At 36.3% G+C, this 16,818-nt stretch overlaps 1 protein-coding gene across 14 annotated transcripts in view; it reads left to right on the top strand.

Moving 5' to 3' along the window:
- Window positions 1-16,818, top strand: part of CNKSR2 (connector enhancer of kinase suppressor of Ras 2) — a 258,376-nt gene that overhangs the window by 101,623 nt on the left and 139,935 nt on the right. For all 14 annotated transcript variants that reach the window (XM_059051140.2, XM_059051142.2, XM_059051141.2 and 11 more), the window contains one exon: window positions 12,253-12,372. In XM_059051140.2, the coding sequence (XP_058907123.1) occupies window positions 12,253-12,372 (120 nt within the window). The remainder of the gene's footprint in view (window positions 1-12,252; window positions 12,373-16,818) is intronic.

Here is a 16,818-nt window from a genome sequence, read left to right as displayed (position 1 = left end):
ACCAGTAGATTTGGTGTCTAGTGAGGGCCTGTTCCCTGATTCATAGAGGTTCTTCACATGGTGGAAGAGGCAAGGGGAGCTCTGTGGGGTTTCTTTTATAACGACTCTAATCCCATTCAAGAAGGCTCCAAACTCATGACCCAATTACCTCTCAAAGGCTCCACTTCCAGATACCATCACACTGGGGATTAGGTTTCAGCATATGAATTTGTGGGGGGGATACAAACTTTGAGTCTATAACAGATGGAGAGGAATAAAAAAGTATATGAGTTCTAACTACTGTTTTTTAGATGAGGGTTTTTAATGATAAATCAATAATATATTGCAAATATCATTGAATTTATATATTTTTTAAAGAGACAAGCTCTGTATTTCTAAATTAAACCACGAAGACTACCATTACTTTCCAGTGGCAGTTATCCTCAGAAAACAAGGATTTCCTATAAAACTAATGAAATGCAAATTTTCACCTATTGATTCATAAATGCAAATACACACACACTAACACACACTAAAAATATCCAAATGCTGGTGAGAATCTGTTGAAATTAGAATGGACACACCGTATTGCTAGGCACATACGTTCATAAAACCTTTTTAAGTTTTAGTCAATTTCAAGGCTCAAAAACATTAATACTGTACTAACATTTATGTAGTGTTTAACATATGCCTTAGGCACTATTTTAAATGCTCGGTATCAACTAACTCATTTGGTCCTCATAACAACCTTATGAGGTAGGTATTATTACTATCATCTCCATTTTACAGATGAGGAAACCGAAGCATAAAGAGGTTAGATGACTTTTGCCAAGTGACACAGTTTGTCTGGCCCCAGAGTCCATATTCCTGTACTATCTTGGGAATCTAGTCTAAAAATAAATTCTAAAACGCAGTAACATTTTCTGTAGAAAGAGTTTATAGCAGAATTATATGTAATAATCAAAAATAGGCAATAACAGGTTAATGCTTCAGTAAACTATGGTGCATTCACAGGATTAAATATTCATACTATTTGAAGTTGTATTTGTGAATATATGATTTATGAATAAATTATCCATAAATAAATTTATGAATATACCAAAAATATTTTGTGACAATATTAATGGAAACATTCTAAATGATAATGTTAAGTGAAAACCAGATTCAAAGCATTATAAACATAGAATAAATCACCACTGAAAATTGAAAAAGAAAATATTCTATATTAATATTTACTGTGTTTATTTGGTAAGATGATAGCTGATTTTTTTTGTTTGTTCATTTCAAATGTCCTCCCAAGTTTCTTCAGTTAGTTTATGTTACTTTTATAATTTTTCATTATAAAAGTAAATATTTATTATGTTTATAATCCTGATGGCCTTGAATGGATAGTTTTATTTTCTACATAGTGAAATAGTCAAAAGAAACTTGGACAATCCATAGGTTACATTTCCTGTTCAGCTTTTTTATCTTTAAAATTGGAGAGAGTTGTTTATGAGAAAGTAGTAGACTCTGAGGACCAAAAAGCTGGGTAGAAAAGAGAGTTGGTTGGTTTCAGTGGTAGACAGAGATGTCTACTAATATGAAACGTGAGAATGAATAAAAGGAGACTGGGCAGCTTGGGTTTCCTTGGAATTTGCCATTAAATATAATAGAACAGATGGCAGAGAGTGACCGTGAAGGACAAAAGGAAATGCAGATATCAATGTACTATATATCTGAGTGCTTGTCACCTGATGATAAAGAGGAATATATATTCACCTCTCTTGATTTGATATTTCCCTCTCACTTAGGCTTTGTCGCTAATTACATACATGTTCCCTGGCATGCTGGAGCCCATCTGTTTTTGCTCTACACACATCCCTGTTTTATACAGGAAATCAGATGCAGGGAATCTGGAGTTCTCTTCAGTTCTGTACCCTACTTTCCCCTTACTCCCACCTTTCACTACGATCTTTGAATCTGGAGAGAGAAACATTCCTGAGAAGCCATTTCAGACCTTGTGCTTTAGCAGACTTTTTCTGCTTGTCACAGCTCTGGTGCTTTCGCTGGTGAACCGCGAACACTTGTCAGCTTTGATAAGCTCATGGAAATCCCAGGCCAGGCATTGATCATTAAAGTCGCATTGTTTTAATCAGATTGTACTGAACTCAAATACACCTTTTACATTAACCAACAGTATGATCTTGTATATGGTACTTGCTTTGTGCTAGCATTTTACCCTTATCGTTTTTATAAAGATAATGAGAGGAATAAATAAAGTAAATGCCTATTGTATTATTTTAATGTTAACACTATCTTTTCGTTGTATAGTACTTTACAGTTTACAGGGTATTTTCATGAATGCTCTCTCTTCTCTCCCCTCTCTTTCCTCTCCAAGCTATTTTTTTTCATTACTTATTTAGGTTTGATCATGAATTAGGCTTATTTTGGCTTGTCAACTATTTGTTTTATTTCATGAAAGTTTTGTGTATACTTTTTTCCTTCCTTTAAGTGTATGCGTTCTTTACTCCTAAGCTCCATTTGGGCTGAGATTATTGTTCCTTCTCTGCTATCTAGACTAGAAATGGCTAAAACCACATACAACCAACAGTTAGGTTAAGAGAAGAGCCTGGAGGAGAAAATTAAAAGGCCATTTTAGACTTTGCCCCACCATCTATATCGTATCATTCATGTAAGCATAGTTTCCCTCTTCTAATCTCCCAAAACCTTGCGGATGTACGTACTAGGACAGCAGCATGCCCATAATAAAATAAAAGTCATCATATTAATATTTTATCTTCAGAGATTGCTTGAAAACAGTGGTGGTCTAATTACTTTATTAAAATAATCTTATATTGGTCCCTGAAGCTGTGAAATGGCAGCTTTGCCAATTATAGACTCTTCTCTTAAAGCTGTGATCTTGGGCCATTGCAAACTGAATGTTTTTGTATGGTTGACATTTTCGTTGTAAACTGTAGCATTTGAACATACAAATTATGGTCAGTCTCATTAAAACATGAAGTCTAATACTGAGTTTTATAGATAGAAAGCATTAGGATGCTTCTTTATTTTGAAAGTTAATGTGACCCTTCTATTTTGGCCCCCTTCACTGTCTATGTGGTCAATCTAAAGAAGCACGCTAACTCTATTACTGAAATAGGCATTGATTTCTTGAGTGTCGTATTAGATTATCTTCAGGTTTTGGCAGTTTGGTGCTTTATTGCTTTATAAATTTTTTAACTGTAAATTAAGTTCTCCACAACTGATGTCTTGTGCAGGAATGAAGACATCCAGATAGAATATGATGGAGTTAGAAGATGTTTGTCTTTTATGGGACAAAAAAAAATGTGCATATACTAATGGGAATGTAAACACACATAAAAAAAATCAAAATAATCTGTTTTCACTGTGTCTTTTTAGTGTGTCTTTATGATTTGGATAGACAGTATGTAAGTTGGTATATTATGGATGTTTTTGCTAATATCACATTTGCTGAAAACATTATGCATTGTAAAATGCTTTCATATTCCGATTGACTCTGAGTATACAATCCTCGCTCTCAGAGTATTCATTTTAGTTGTTGAGTCAAGTGAGGCTGAGTAATGTAATAGAAAGAGCAGCAATTTGAGTGTTAAAAAGGTTTTGTGTCCTGACCCCATTCTGGCACTTAACTAGCTGTGAACAAACTAAATTAGCCTTTCTGATTACTCTGGGGGATTGGAGTGTCTGTGATTTCAAAGGTCTAAATGCCATAAATCTTTGGTGACTAACTCACAAGATCAGTAGAAAACAGTATGATCACATAAAAGAGAGAAATTGAAGGACTATCTTAATCTAAGACCATTCTTTATGTGATCGAAGACACTATGGATTTTTTAAAACTATAGTTATTGTCACTGTAAATGTAAAGATTTCTTCAGAAAGGTAATTGAATCATTCTGGAGGTGGATATCACATGGTAACTTAAGCAAGGGAAGTTTAATCTAAATAATTACTAAACTGTGATAGAAGAGTACCGATACAGATGCAAAGAGACTCTAAAGCATGCCCTAGGACTGGGGGAGAGTACCCAAGGAAGGACAGCTTGAGGTGGACACCTTACCCCACACTGAGAGTCAGAAATCATTAGAACAGTCAGGTTGCAGCTTCACTGAGTTGCCTAAACCAGAGCTGGTCCAGATAAGAAGGAAACAACCTTCCAGGACACAGGCAAGTGATGCTGGTAGGAGAGCTCACAGAGAGAGTGGGGTGCTGCCGTGGGTATGAGGCTGAGAGGGCCACAGGATGGTGGCCACTGAGCCCAGACTGAGGCTGTGAGGTCACTGAGGGACTGTATAGTCTGGGCATCATGGATATCCCCACACACATGTGTTCACTGATGGGCGTTGTAGCAGATGCAAGAAAAAGCAAAACACTGCCCAAAGGGAAGAGAAGCCTCCTTCTCCCTGCAGTATCCCTCCAACACCCTCTACTGGCACAAACTTAACATTGTCCGTACTGTGAAGTAGAAATATTTGAAGTGACCTGCCTGTCATCATAGAGCAAACACTGAAGGGTGAATTTGGAGCTGAGAACCAGTAAACTAAGAACTGGTACAATGCAATGAGCTCTTTTCTCCATAAAATCATATATGTGAACTTTGAATTTCTCTACTATATGTAAAGACATTGCTCCCAGGTCTCTGCTCTTTGTTCCCTATTTGCCCATAAGCTGTATATATAGTGCCTGGATTTTCCAGAAGCTCATCCAATCATAATGAACAGCTTCACTCTTGCTGTTTGAATCTAAAGTAAAATTAAATTCTCTCCATAATAACCTACATCTTATTCGAGCCACTAATATGTCCAGGCCCTTGTTAATCTTGAGCCTGGAAACTAGTGTGCCCACAAATGAGTACTCCTCTCATCTGTCTGGGGACTCCCTGCAAGCCTGCCTGGCTCTGCTTCCTGCCCCTGAGAGAGAAGGCAAGTGGGGTGGAGATTTTCCCAGATCCAGTTCTGGTTTCCAGCTGACTGTTTGCCTATCAGAAATCAGAGAAGCAATGGAGGCTCTTGACCCAGCTTTAATTCAGACCAGGATGTCTCAGGAAAGTAGTTGTAAGTTGCAAGTGTCATGGGTCCACTTCTTGCTCATCAATGTAGGTGCACATTTGGGACTGAGTTCTCTCACTGTTTGGTACTGACTTCATCATTCTTAGATGATTATTATTTTAAAGGTGTTATTGCTTCTTTTCCGTGATCAGGAACACAAGGACAGCATGGTTAATGTAAGTGATGTTAAGGACAAAGCCAAATACATCAGCGGAAACACTGTCCCAGGTTGAGAAATCCTTGAGCATAGCAGTGGCGTTTGAATCATGGAGCAGATACTCAGTGATTGGTGAATGAATGAATGGCCTAATGAAGCAGTGGTGGTGGTGATTTCTTTCCATTTTGCTAATTGTTTTGTTGTGTTTTTTCCCCACCATCAGAGTTTGAAACCTAAAGGGATTGCAGAGTTTTCCAGGCCTTGTTGGAACAAAGTTCATATGACCTTTATTATTTATTTGCAAATACAGTTGCTTTCTGAAGCTATTTGAAACTCTTTAATCTTTGCTGTATACAAATATAATTTTTACATGGGTTTAAAGTTGAAATTTTATTCTGTTGTATTAGTTTTTTAAGTTTAAAAAATTGTTTCTATTTAATTTTCTTTACTCATATGAGCAAGAAATTCTTCCTGTGTTGGGGAATATGTATGCAGATTAATACTTTTTAATATCAATTTAAATTCTCTTTATCAATTTTACTCTTTCAAATTTACCTGTGATTGTTCACTCCTGTGTCTTTTTTGTAATTTTTATTTTATGTTGCAGTACAGTTGATTTACAATGTTGCGTTAGTTTCAGATGTACAGCAAAGTGATTCAGTTATACATTTATCTATTCTTTTTCCCATTTAGGTCATAATAGAACATTGAGTGGAGCTCCCTGTGCTATACAGTAGGTTTAGGGTACCATTATAATTAGAAATGCAAAATTGCTAGCTCAACAGAGATCTGGCAAGTACTTCAAATACTGTATTTCTGAATGAGGCTTATATAATTTAGAGTTCTCACTATTTAATATGGAATAGATTTGCGCTATTTTATAAAAACAAAGCCTCTCTTGTTCACCAAATATGATGCAAATATCATGCTCAGTTGGCACAGAGTTGTATGATTTATAATACTGAATTATACTAATATATAAACCAAACAATAAAATAAAAATATGCTCTGTCCTCTAGACTATTTTAATTGAACTATTATTTATATCAATAACTATTTTAATATGTATACACTATTTATCAAAATTAAACTTTTGTTACTGTTTTCCATGTTACTGATCAGAAACCTGGATTATTTAAGCTATACTTAAATTGTAGCTTTCACATCATTCTTGCCATCTTAAAATGCATATTCATCTGTTTATTGTTTCCTCAGTTCATCTTGGTTTTATACTCTTGTCCCTTTTATGTATGTGTATATCTGAAAGTAGAAATTTCCTTTTGTAAAACCTTTTGTTAAGCTTATGAACCTGAGGTTCTTTCCTACGTCACATGAATGTCTGATTTTTAAATCTAAAGATATTTCCATTCATTTCCTCCAATATACTCAGAAGAATAGCCAGTACTCTACTTATTTAGAAAAACATAACTAAAAATACTTTAAGTAACTCACTCATGTCTGGCTGAGTGTCCTCTGAGGCTAAGAGGCTAACTTAAGACTTCTTACCTACTCCTTAGCTTTTCACTATTGTTTGTTCTTAGAATGCTTTCTACATTTCCCTTTTAAAATACAAAAGCTAAAACTTTACATATTAATCTAAAAAGTGTCTGATAAATTCAGTGATAATGAAAGAATGCTGTTCAGAGATAATGAAATAATGCTATCTGCTAATTGGCTAGTATATTAATGTAAGGTTGCTGTTTTTCGAATCTTCACAGTGACTAAAATGTTGCTTTTACGACTTTTTAAAAACTGCTGTTTATACTAAACGTGCTATGTTCAGATCTATTTTCCCTTAAAGAACTTTTAGATTTGGGTGAACCAGCCACACACTATATGCAAACCTATATGAAATATAGTATGTATACAGAACAGAGTATGAAAACGTCCCATTTCTTCCTGAGAATATGCTCTGTAATTATATTAATTCGTATTTGAAATTAATATAAACAACTGGAGATAAAAAAAGAACAATACCATTAAATCCAGCCCATGACACTCTTCTGTTTTAAAAGTTTCTTAAGTCACAGCTAGCCCTCTCTGTTAACTGCTATTCAGTCACAAATCCTTTGTCACCATTTTGGGTAGTATAAACAGAATCCAGAGGATCAGTTATAATACTCATTGCCACTTTATGTTCCCTTTAACTTTACTAAAGACATATTATTTACTAGGCTTTAATTTAAAATTTAAAAGTTTCCTTCTGCTTTTAGAACTAAAGATAAATAGAATTTAACATCCTTTGGTATTTATATTGCAAAAATAGCAGAAGAATCCCCTTTATACAAGTGGTTACCAGTTATCTTCTCGCTAGAAAAGAGTTGTCCTTTTGCTGCTAAAATTTCAAGTTTTCCCAGACAGCTGTGTCTTTCATAGTCTCAGATCTACTAGTCCTTATCTAAACTGCATTTTAAATTGCAAGAACCCTTGCAGGCTCACCTTATATTTCATTATACTGTGTAGTTTAAACATGTTATACAACATTCATTTAATACTGACATAGCTTTTAAACAATACAAAAATGAAATTAATCAGAAACAAATGGAGATTTAAGGATTGAAGTAAGAGATGGTAAGCATAATGATTAAGGATTCAAGTTGTTGTTTGTTTTTTTTTTTTTTTTTTTACCAAGGCAGTGACCTTTGTCTATTTATTTAGCCTTGCTTTCTCATCTGCTAAACTGGCTATAATACTGCCTACCTCAGGAAGTTGTTAAAAGGATACATGAAATAATGAAGTATTTAGCGTTGTGCGGGACACATGGTAGGTGCTCTATATTTTTCTTGCTATATTACAGTTAATTTCTTTTTCTGGACTATTAGGTAGCAATAGATAATACTGTGTTTTAAAACAACATAATATCACAAATTTACTGAAGGAAAATATTGACTTTTTACAAGGATGTGGAAGGCATTGTGCTGAATGAAATAAGTTGGACAGAGAAAGACAAATACTGTACGATGTCACTTATATGTGGAATCTAAAAAATACAACAAACTAGTGTCAGCTGAAAAAAAATGCACAATCTAAAAGCTGAGAATTACGTTTTATTTGGCGGACTTTCTGAGGACTCAAGCCCTAGAGGCAGCCTCTCATATCTCTGAGGGACTGCTCCGAAGAGGTAAGGGAGGGGCCAGGATATGCATGGGTTTTTGCAACAAAGACCAGGTAGTGGGAACATCAAAGTATCATGTTCACTAAGAAAACCAGACATCTCAAGTTAATGAATTTAGTACTTTTCTATGTACGGGAAGATGCAAGAGCCTGGGCTCATTGAAATCATTCCTTTGATATGCACCTTAGCTCTCTAAGGCGAGTTATCCTGTTCTTTCCTATCCCAAGTCACCTCAGGGTGCACCTTTGAGGACAGCTGCAGTGGCTGAGGGCTTGATAGTGGGCAGCCCATTTGTCTCCATTCTGAGTTCCCTCAGGGGTCACTCTTGGGGGGCAGCAGTAGTGGCTGTTAGCTTGGTGGCCTCAGTATCCTTTTTTTGCTGATATGGCAGGCAACATTTTTTATTCACTAGTGAATATAACAAAAAAGAAGCCAACTCACAGATATATAGAACAAAGTAGTGGTTACCAGTGGAGGAGGGAGGGGCAGTATAGGGGTAGGGGAGTGGGAGGTACAAACTACTGGGTGTAAGATAGACTTAAGGATGTATTGTACAGCAAGGGGAATATAGCCATTGTTCTATAATAACTGTAAGTGGAAAGTAACCCTTAAAAATTGTATAAAAAAAGAAAAAGTTCTAAACCCTACTTCAAGTTCAATAAATAAGTAAATAAATAAATAAAAATAAATAACTTCCCTGGAACTTTGCTGTAGTACCCTTAGTGTGGTTTCCTGCAGTGGCTTGATGTATGATACAGTAATGAGTATAGAATTAGCATTTAAAGCCAGGCCATTTTATACCCCTTCTAATGGGCTTATTTAGCCAAGTGCCAAATTGCTACAGTATAAAGGTTCTAGTACATTATCTCTAAAACAGGCAGCAAGGTTCTAATGGAGTTTCTTTTCTAAGTCTTTCTATTATTTTTTCCAAAATCTTTAATCTATTAAATCCTGATAGCTTTGCTGGTAAAGTCAGTGTTTTGCTCATCTTTCGTATTCCTGGCAGACTTAGAACATAGCAGGTATTTGGCAAACAAAATTACTCAAGAAGAGAAATCTGGAAAAATGATTTGCAACTTAATACAGTAGATTTAATTGGTTTTTTTTTGTAAAGACACCTACAATGTAGTATTTCTGCCTTTCTTCCTTCTACTCCACTTTTAAGTGCTTCCAGTGCTTAAATAGGAGAGCTAGTATTGCTCATTACCAGCGTGTTATATGAGGCCCTGAATGTTGCAATGGACACATGTTCAGCCATTTTTATATATCCATTACCTTCCTATTTATTTATATGTTGGACTCTTTTGAAATATGCTTCAGTTTGTAGAAACCACAAAGTGTTCTTTTTAGCATACTAATTTTCAGATTATCATGCAATGTAAGTACCCTATATAGAAACCCTTCACATTAGCATTGTTTTCTACACCCTTGAGATAAAGAGAAAATAAGAATGAAAATGAAACCACATATGGAAGGAAAGGAATAGTTAAAAGATTTAAATCTGCCCCAAATTGTTTTTCTTCCTGCCAAACAGTAGCAATTTGAACTGTAGCCAGTTTTTGTAAAGTGCTGCCATTCTGTCTTTTCCCCTGTGGCTGCTGATGAATATTTTCAAGAGAAATAACACACACACACACACACACACACACACACACACACACACACACACACAGACTGGGGTCCCAGGATGGGCTATATAATATGGGAGTGCAAAATGAAAATATGGAGCCTCTTGTTCAAAAACAATTAAGAATTCCAAAATGGCACCAGCAAATCATAATGCTAAATGCAGGCCCTTGTGCACAGGTCACATGCCCATGAGGCTGGCCCTGTAAGATTCCCTATTTCTGAGAGGTGGTCTTCCTGTTGGCACTTTGGTTAGCAGCTCTTCAGGGTAAATACCTTCATTGTATCTCTTGAGAGCACTGAAACTTGAATATCAAAGAGAGTAAAGAGATGTGAACTCTCCATCATGACCGTGCAGTGTGATTACTGTTCATTGTAAGATGGTCAGCAAGGCCACGGCATTAAGAATATGACATAATTCATCCCATGAGTAAGAGCTGAGCCCTTTGAGCTTATGGAAAGCAACAGGGGAGAATAAGCATTTATTTGGTGTCTTCTTTGGATAGGAGCCATATCAGACTTTTTTTTAATATACATTATCCTGATGAGTCATGTAAACCATATAAAGTAATCTTTATTACCCCATTTTCTACATGTGTGAACTGAACCTCAAGGATATAAAATAACTTGCTCACAGACACACAGCAAGTAACTGGCAGTGTGGTGATTGCCTACATCTCTTCATACCAAGCCTGTATGCTTTGCATGCTGTCCACTGTACTTCCTTAGGAGCTGATAGCCACAATAAAAGTGCAGCCGTGAGGGGCAAAGAGCAGGACTGCAAGAAGGGGGAGAAATTTAGCCTGGCAGTTTCTGTGGGGTGAGGAAGCTGAGCCCAGCAAAGACTGAGGCCACGGATCATGTACAGAATGCAGCAAATAAAGAGTCCTGACCAGAAGGAGGGGACTGTCTCCCTTACAGTAGAGTAATGCAGTGGTCAAAGAACAAATGTAACATGGCGAAGATGAATACAAGGTGACACCTTGAGTGCTGCAAAATTGTAGCTCCTCCTACAGTAAAGGCAAGAAAACAAAAACAAAATAAAACAACCTCCAATGTTGGACAACCAGGCTTCAGTAAGTAAATGAGAGTCTGTGAAGCATCCGAGGGCCAGAACATTTTAGAACAGTATATTCCAAGCTTCATTCACTTATGTTCTACTTTCTTCATGATTTTACCATGTCTCAGCCTTAACCATACAATTATGGATGTAACATACATTAAATCTATTACTCTCTATCAGCATATGAATAGATTTATACTAACTAAAGCACTAGCTTTCTGTCCTCAATCAAGCGAGTCTACTAATTGTTAAAGCACCTTTGCTCTTCAGTTTATTCAACTCATATTAATTGCCTTATATGTTCTAGGATCTGTCTACCAGGGCTAGGGGAGGAAGAGAAGTCAGAGATGAGTAGGACATGGTCCCTGCCTTAGAGAGCTTCAGAATGAAGTTATCATACAATTTCAGACTGTTCATAGAACATTGAGAAAAACAGGATTGAGGGAGTACCAAACTTTGTCTAGAGTAAGGGGGAGCTTGGAAAGATAACCTTGAGCCGGAGAGTCTAGACAAATGAGTGGGAGGAGTTCACCAAGCGGGTTTGAAAGATTCATCTTCCGTGGATTTTGGCTGGATTTTTTTCTAAACTTTTCTGATCATGAAGTAAAAACCATCAACATTTTTTTTTTTTTTTTTTTTTTTTTTTTTTTGCGGTTCGCAGGCCTCTCACTGTTGTGGCCTCTCCCGCTGCGGAGCACAGGCCCTGGATGCGCAGGCCCAGTGGCCATGGCTCACGGGCCCAGCCGCTCCGCGGCACGCGGGATCCTCCCGGACCGGGGCACGAACCCGCGTCCCCCGCATCGGCAGGCGGACTCCCAACCACTGCGCCGCCAGGGAAGCCCCCATCAACATTTCTGAACTTATTGAATTCATTTCCATCTAACGGTTGGCATCAAGAAGTTTTCAGATTATTAAGATTGTTTAGAAATAATCATTTTATTTTAGGTCTGATGAATCAAATAATAGAAACAAAACATAACCATAGCTTTCTTGAATATTTTGATGTATAGTTCTTATATCCATAATTTAGAATATAGGTGTGTTTTATGTGTGGGTATTTCTTAACCTGATTACCTTTTTCATACAGACTTTATAGAATAAAATGCAAACTACTTTCTTCTACTGTTTTTTATTTTTCGTTGTAAAAAATGTTATAATAAAAAGTGATTTATATGTTACTTACAACATGTATTTACCGTAATGTTTTTTTGCTTTTTGTTTTTTGTTTTTTTGCTTTCAGTGTAAAACTCTTTCTGGAGTCTGTGACCACATCATATCCCTGTCATCAGATCCTCTAGTTTCGCAGTCTGCCCACCTTGAAGTGATTCAGCTGGCAAACATCAAGCCAAGTGAAGGGCTGGTAAGAGATACCATGTTTATCAAAGCCACCACCCATCAACAGACAGCTAATGGTATGGGCAGAGCAGCCCCCAAACATGAGAATCCATGAATTTTAACAAACTTTGAGTGGTTTGGGGTTTTTTTTCCCTAGAGGAACTGAGGTAGTGAGAGTCAGTCATGATAAAAAGTTTTATAAAGGTAAATGAAAATGAAAGAATTTTAAATGGTGATTTCTGAATTATCCTGTTTACTTTGCTAAATAAATTAGCTTTAGTTACATTTTCACCCCCTACCAAAGTTCCTTAGGTTTAAAGGAAGTTTAAGTTAAGCGTTTTAAAATAAGAACCACAGTGTTACCTGCCCATGCAAATGAGTGTTTTGTTTATTTTGCTTTTGTTTGTACCAGTTTTAATAGGTCTCTCTTCCCTTAGGTTGTGTAAGCTAAACAAACCCGATATTCTTAATAATTCTACTCTTTCTTTTAAGGGTGAGTAAGCAGGTGGATATTGCTAAAACTAGGCTAACATCTATGAGATGTATTTTTTATTATGTCATAATAAAGATAATCATCTTCTATATTTTGTTCACCTGATTAAAAATTGTATTGGTTCTAAATTTAACCCAAGGGAGAGCTTTTCCTTTAATGAGCCTCTAGAAAGAAAGCATATAATATTAATATTAATGAGGGAGAGACAAAAAACAAGAAACTGGCTATAGAATATCTTACCTACTACACAACTATTACATGTTAGTTTGGTGCTACAGCGTTTCTACTTTCTCCCTAGAGGTGAATTTTCCAAGGATACTATTAATGATGTTTTAGAAAGTAGACATCTTGAAAACTAGTGTTAACACCTTAATTCAGACAATATATTCTTAAAGATCTCTATGCAGGTTTAACTTTTTACATGGCCTTTCTTCTTCAGCCCTGTGTGTGTGTGTGTGTGTGTGTGTGTGTGTGTGTGTGCAAAGCCTTCGTTGGTCACCAGTCAGTTTTGGGTTTGAAGCCCTCTATTCTATAGAGTGACTTTTCTCCTGTTACTTAACAAATTACTTTTGGGTAACTGTAGCTCCTTGTCTTTTTGTGGCTTTTATCTGTATTTTCCTGGAAAGATGGAACTCAGCATCTCAGACATAGCCAAAGTATGTCATCATTGTAACCTATAAGTGTTATATCTATGTTATATCTTTGATTAGTTTAAAATTTTTATTTTAATGTTTATAAACTTATTTGAAGTAATATTTATGATTTAAATTCTTACTATTCTTTTTGGTCACATTTACAACATCCAGTTTTGTTTAAAGCATCTTTCCACCCACAGGATTAAAGACTTTCCTTTCACTACCTCCCCTTTCAGTAGTTTTGAAGGAAAGAAAGCTCTCTAAGCATGATTTGCAGAGTAGGAAATTATGAACTAATTAGATTAGGAGACAGAAAACCTGGATACAAATCACTTACATAAAATAGAGCTGTGAGTGTGATCTGGGGCAGGTGAGGGAGTAAATTTAACTTCCTTGGCCTTGATATTTCCATCTGTAGAATGTTGGGGGTAGGAAGGGATGGACTAGATCCTCTTTAAAGCTCCCTCTAGCTCTGTGAGTTTGCAGTTCTGAGGATGGTATTGTTCTAAGAAAAGAGCCTGGTTTTTTCCCTCTAATTAGCCCTGAAATAATGTGGGGAAAATAACCATGTGAGGTGAGTCAACACATTGCTCATTAATGGACTTGATGAAATCTTGATTTCCATTTTCAATGAAGGTATAGCCCTGGACAGGTCTTTTATTTTTTTAATTTCAAGTACATAGAGCTGGGCCTGCTCTTTGAAATAGTCATGAATGTAAAATGCTAAGAACCAGATTCAGTTAGTCTGGAAGACAGCTGGTAGAGAAAAGAGAACAAGTGAGTGCCTACCATTTTCCAGGTATCATCCTCACAACTGTATAGAGTAGGTATCCTTACCTACTCACAGATCCTTACCAGTTTGCCGTGTACGACATAGAGGTAATATACAGTAGAGGCAGGGTTTAAATCCAGGTAAATCTAAATGAGGTACGGCTTAACAAAGTTTGTTCCATTATCCCACATTTAAACTTGGGATTGCTGAAGAGAGGTATGAGACGTTTAGGAGGATGACTTTAAAACTAGAACTACTCAGAGAAATCCATTTTAAAGGACAATCAGCAACACTTCATTGGGAAAATAATTACAAGGGAGGAAAAGAAAAAGCTAACATGTTGACTATTAATAAAAAGAGTTAAGTGTAAAACCATTTCTTGTGATTCATGTTAAAGGGGAGATGACTAAATGGAAATTTTATATGAGTTACTCAAGGCATCATTTTAAAAATCAGCCACCTTCGCAGTGGTTGAGAGTCCGCTTGCCGATGCAGGGGACACGGGTTCGTGCCCCGGTCCGGGAGGATCCCACATGCCACGGAGCGGCTGGGCCCGTGAGCCATGACCGCTGAGCCTGCGCGTCCGGAGCCTGTGCTCCGCAGCGGGAGAGGCCACAGCAGTGAGAGGCCCGCGTACCACAAAAAAAAAAAAAAAAAAAAAAATCAGCCACCTTTAAGTAAGTTTAGTCAGTCACATTTGAAATAGATTTGAGGATTTTGGTAGTATTTAGCATGTGCTTAGCCATAGGAAGTGTTTAAATGAAGGAAAGAAATAGACGTGGGAGAATACCAAGCTTTAATGAAGTTTAATCAGCTTAAAACATCTGCAGATGGTCTTCTGGCTCTTTCAAAACAGAACATCTCGCATAGGTAGAAGGTAACTGCTTTGTTCTTGCACTGATAAACTGGATAGATTGTTCATCAGCTTTCTACCTAATTAGTCAAATCTCCTAGGGTTTCTTAGTTTTGAGAGTCCTGAGCATTATAAGGAATGGTGGGAAATGTGCTTATACTGTTTAAAATATATCAAACTAGCTTTTAAAAATGCTTTTAAACAACAATAATTAGCAGAAAGTTAAAGGAAGGAAAATGAGAGCTATTGAAACATATCAAAACTAGATCAGAGCCAAGAGATAGGTTGAATAGAGAGGAAAGGGCTTGGGGAGCATCCTTGGGGAAGCCTCTTTGCCTCAGAGAGTTCTTTTGCTGTTTAGGCACTTGGACTATCTCCAAATATGCCTTCTTCCATTGACTTGACTGTGAGGTGGCTTTGGCTCCCGTTGGTTAACCGACATTTGGAGACGGTGAAGCAAATGTCATTTTGGCAAGCTGAACAGAAGAGAGGGAGCTGTTGGAGTCAGCTCCAGAATTAATTAATTGGTTAAAAAAATGCAAGAAGGAAGAATGAAGATTTTGATGAAATGGAAGACCAGATTTATCTCAGTTCCAGAAAAAGAGCCATTTGAATTACATGTCCTCCTGCTGTTTGACCCTTTCTCAGAGGTGACCAAGTGATCAGATGTATTTCTGTGGACTCTTCATTATTCAGAAGATGATTAGTTTGAAACTCATCTAAGCAACTTGTTTCTTCTCTTACTTTCTTTTGGTTCCTGACTTTTGGCCATTTTTCTCATTAGAGGGAGATAAAAAAGCTGAAGAAGTCAGTCTTGATTATTAAAAGCAGTTACAACTAATGGTTTATTGAGGTTAGAAATGAAAATACTGCGTAAAACAAAATATCTTCATTCTTTGTGGCATTTTTAAAATGTGCTTTATTTCTATTTTATTGCTCATAACTATGAAGTTGCTATAATTGAACTCTGTATACATAGCTCTATCCTTTATTTAAGCATTTAAAAAAATTTTTGTTCATCTGAAAAAAATAGCTTTAATATAAATTACATAACATTTAGTTATATATAAATAATGATGAAATCCTCTTTCTATAACTAATAGATACTTGCTTTATCTTACAATTGCCATTTTAAAAGTTCCTGGTATGTGCAGTAATTACATAGGAATTTTATTTCATTAGTCATAACTAGATTATCTCCATGAGTTCTTATGATCCCAATGAATATAATGACTTTTCTAAACATTTATCTTAGGAGACTAGACTTTCTCTATGACCGAATCATTTAAGAAATTATATAGCGCTCTTGTCCAACACCTTAATTCATAATCAATAATGCACAGTGTTGAAAGAAGTGTGGAGAAAAATATAGTAAGCTTTTGCTTATAATTGTCAGAAGAGATGGGTGATTTTAATAAATTTGTAAAATGTCAAACCCAGTTAACTCTTTATAACCACTTTGCACGTAGTATATGTGTGCTAGAGAGGTCTTAGTCTTTTTAGAATAGGTGTTAAACAGTGAGTGTTTGACTCAATATCTAGTTTCCAAATATTACGTTCTAATAAGAAAAGTGAAGGTGTACAACTCTCTTGTTAATAAATCTGTAAATTAGGTGGAGAGTGCGGTTTAGGAGTCAGATTGCCTGGGCTTGAAACCTGGCTTCACCTCCTTTGGCAGACTCCTCAGTTTCCTTATTTCTGAAACAGAGATAATGACA

The sequence above is a fragment of the Kogia breviceps genome, chromosome X (assembly GCF_026419965.1).
Source record: "Kogia breviceps isolate mKogBre1 chromosome X, mKogBre1 haplotype 1, whole genome shotgun sequence".
Taxonomy (NCBI): domain Eukaryota; kingdom Metazoa; phylum Chordata; class Mammalia; order Artiodactyla; family Physeteridae; genus Kogia; species Kogia breviceps.
Note: the sequence above shows the minus strand (reverse complement) of the source record. Positions and strands in the feature narration are given on the sequence as shown.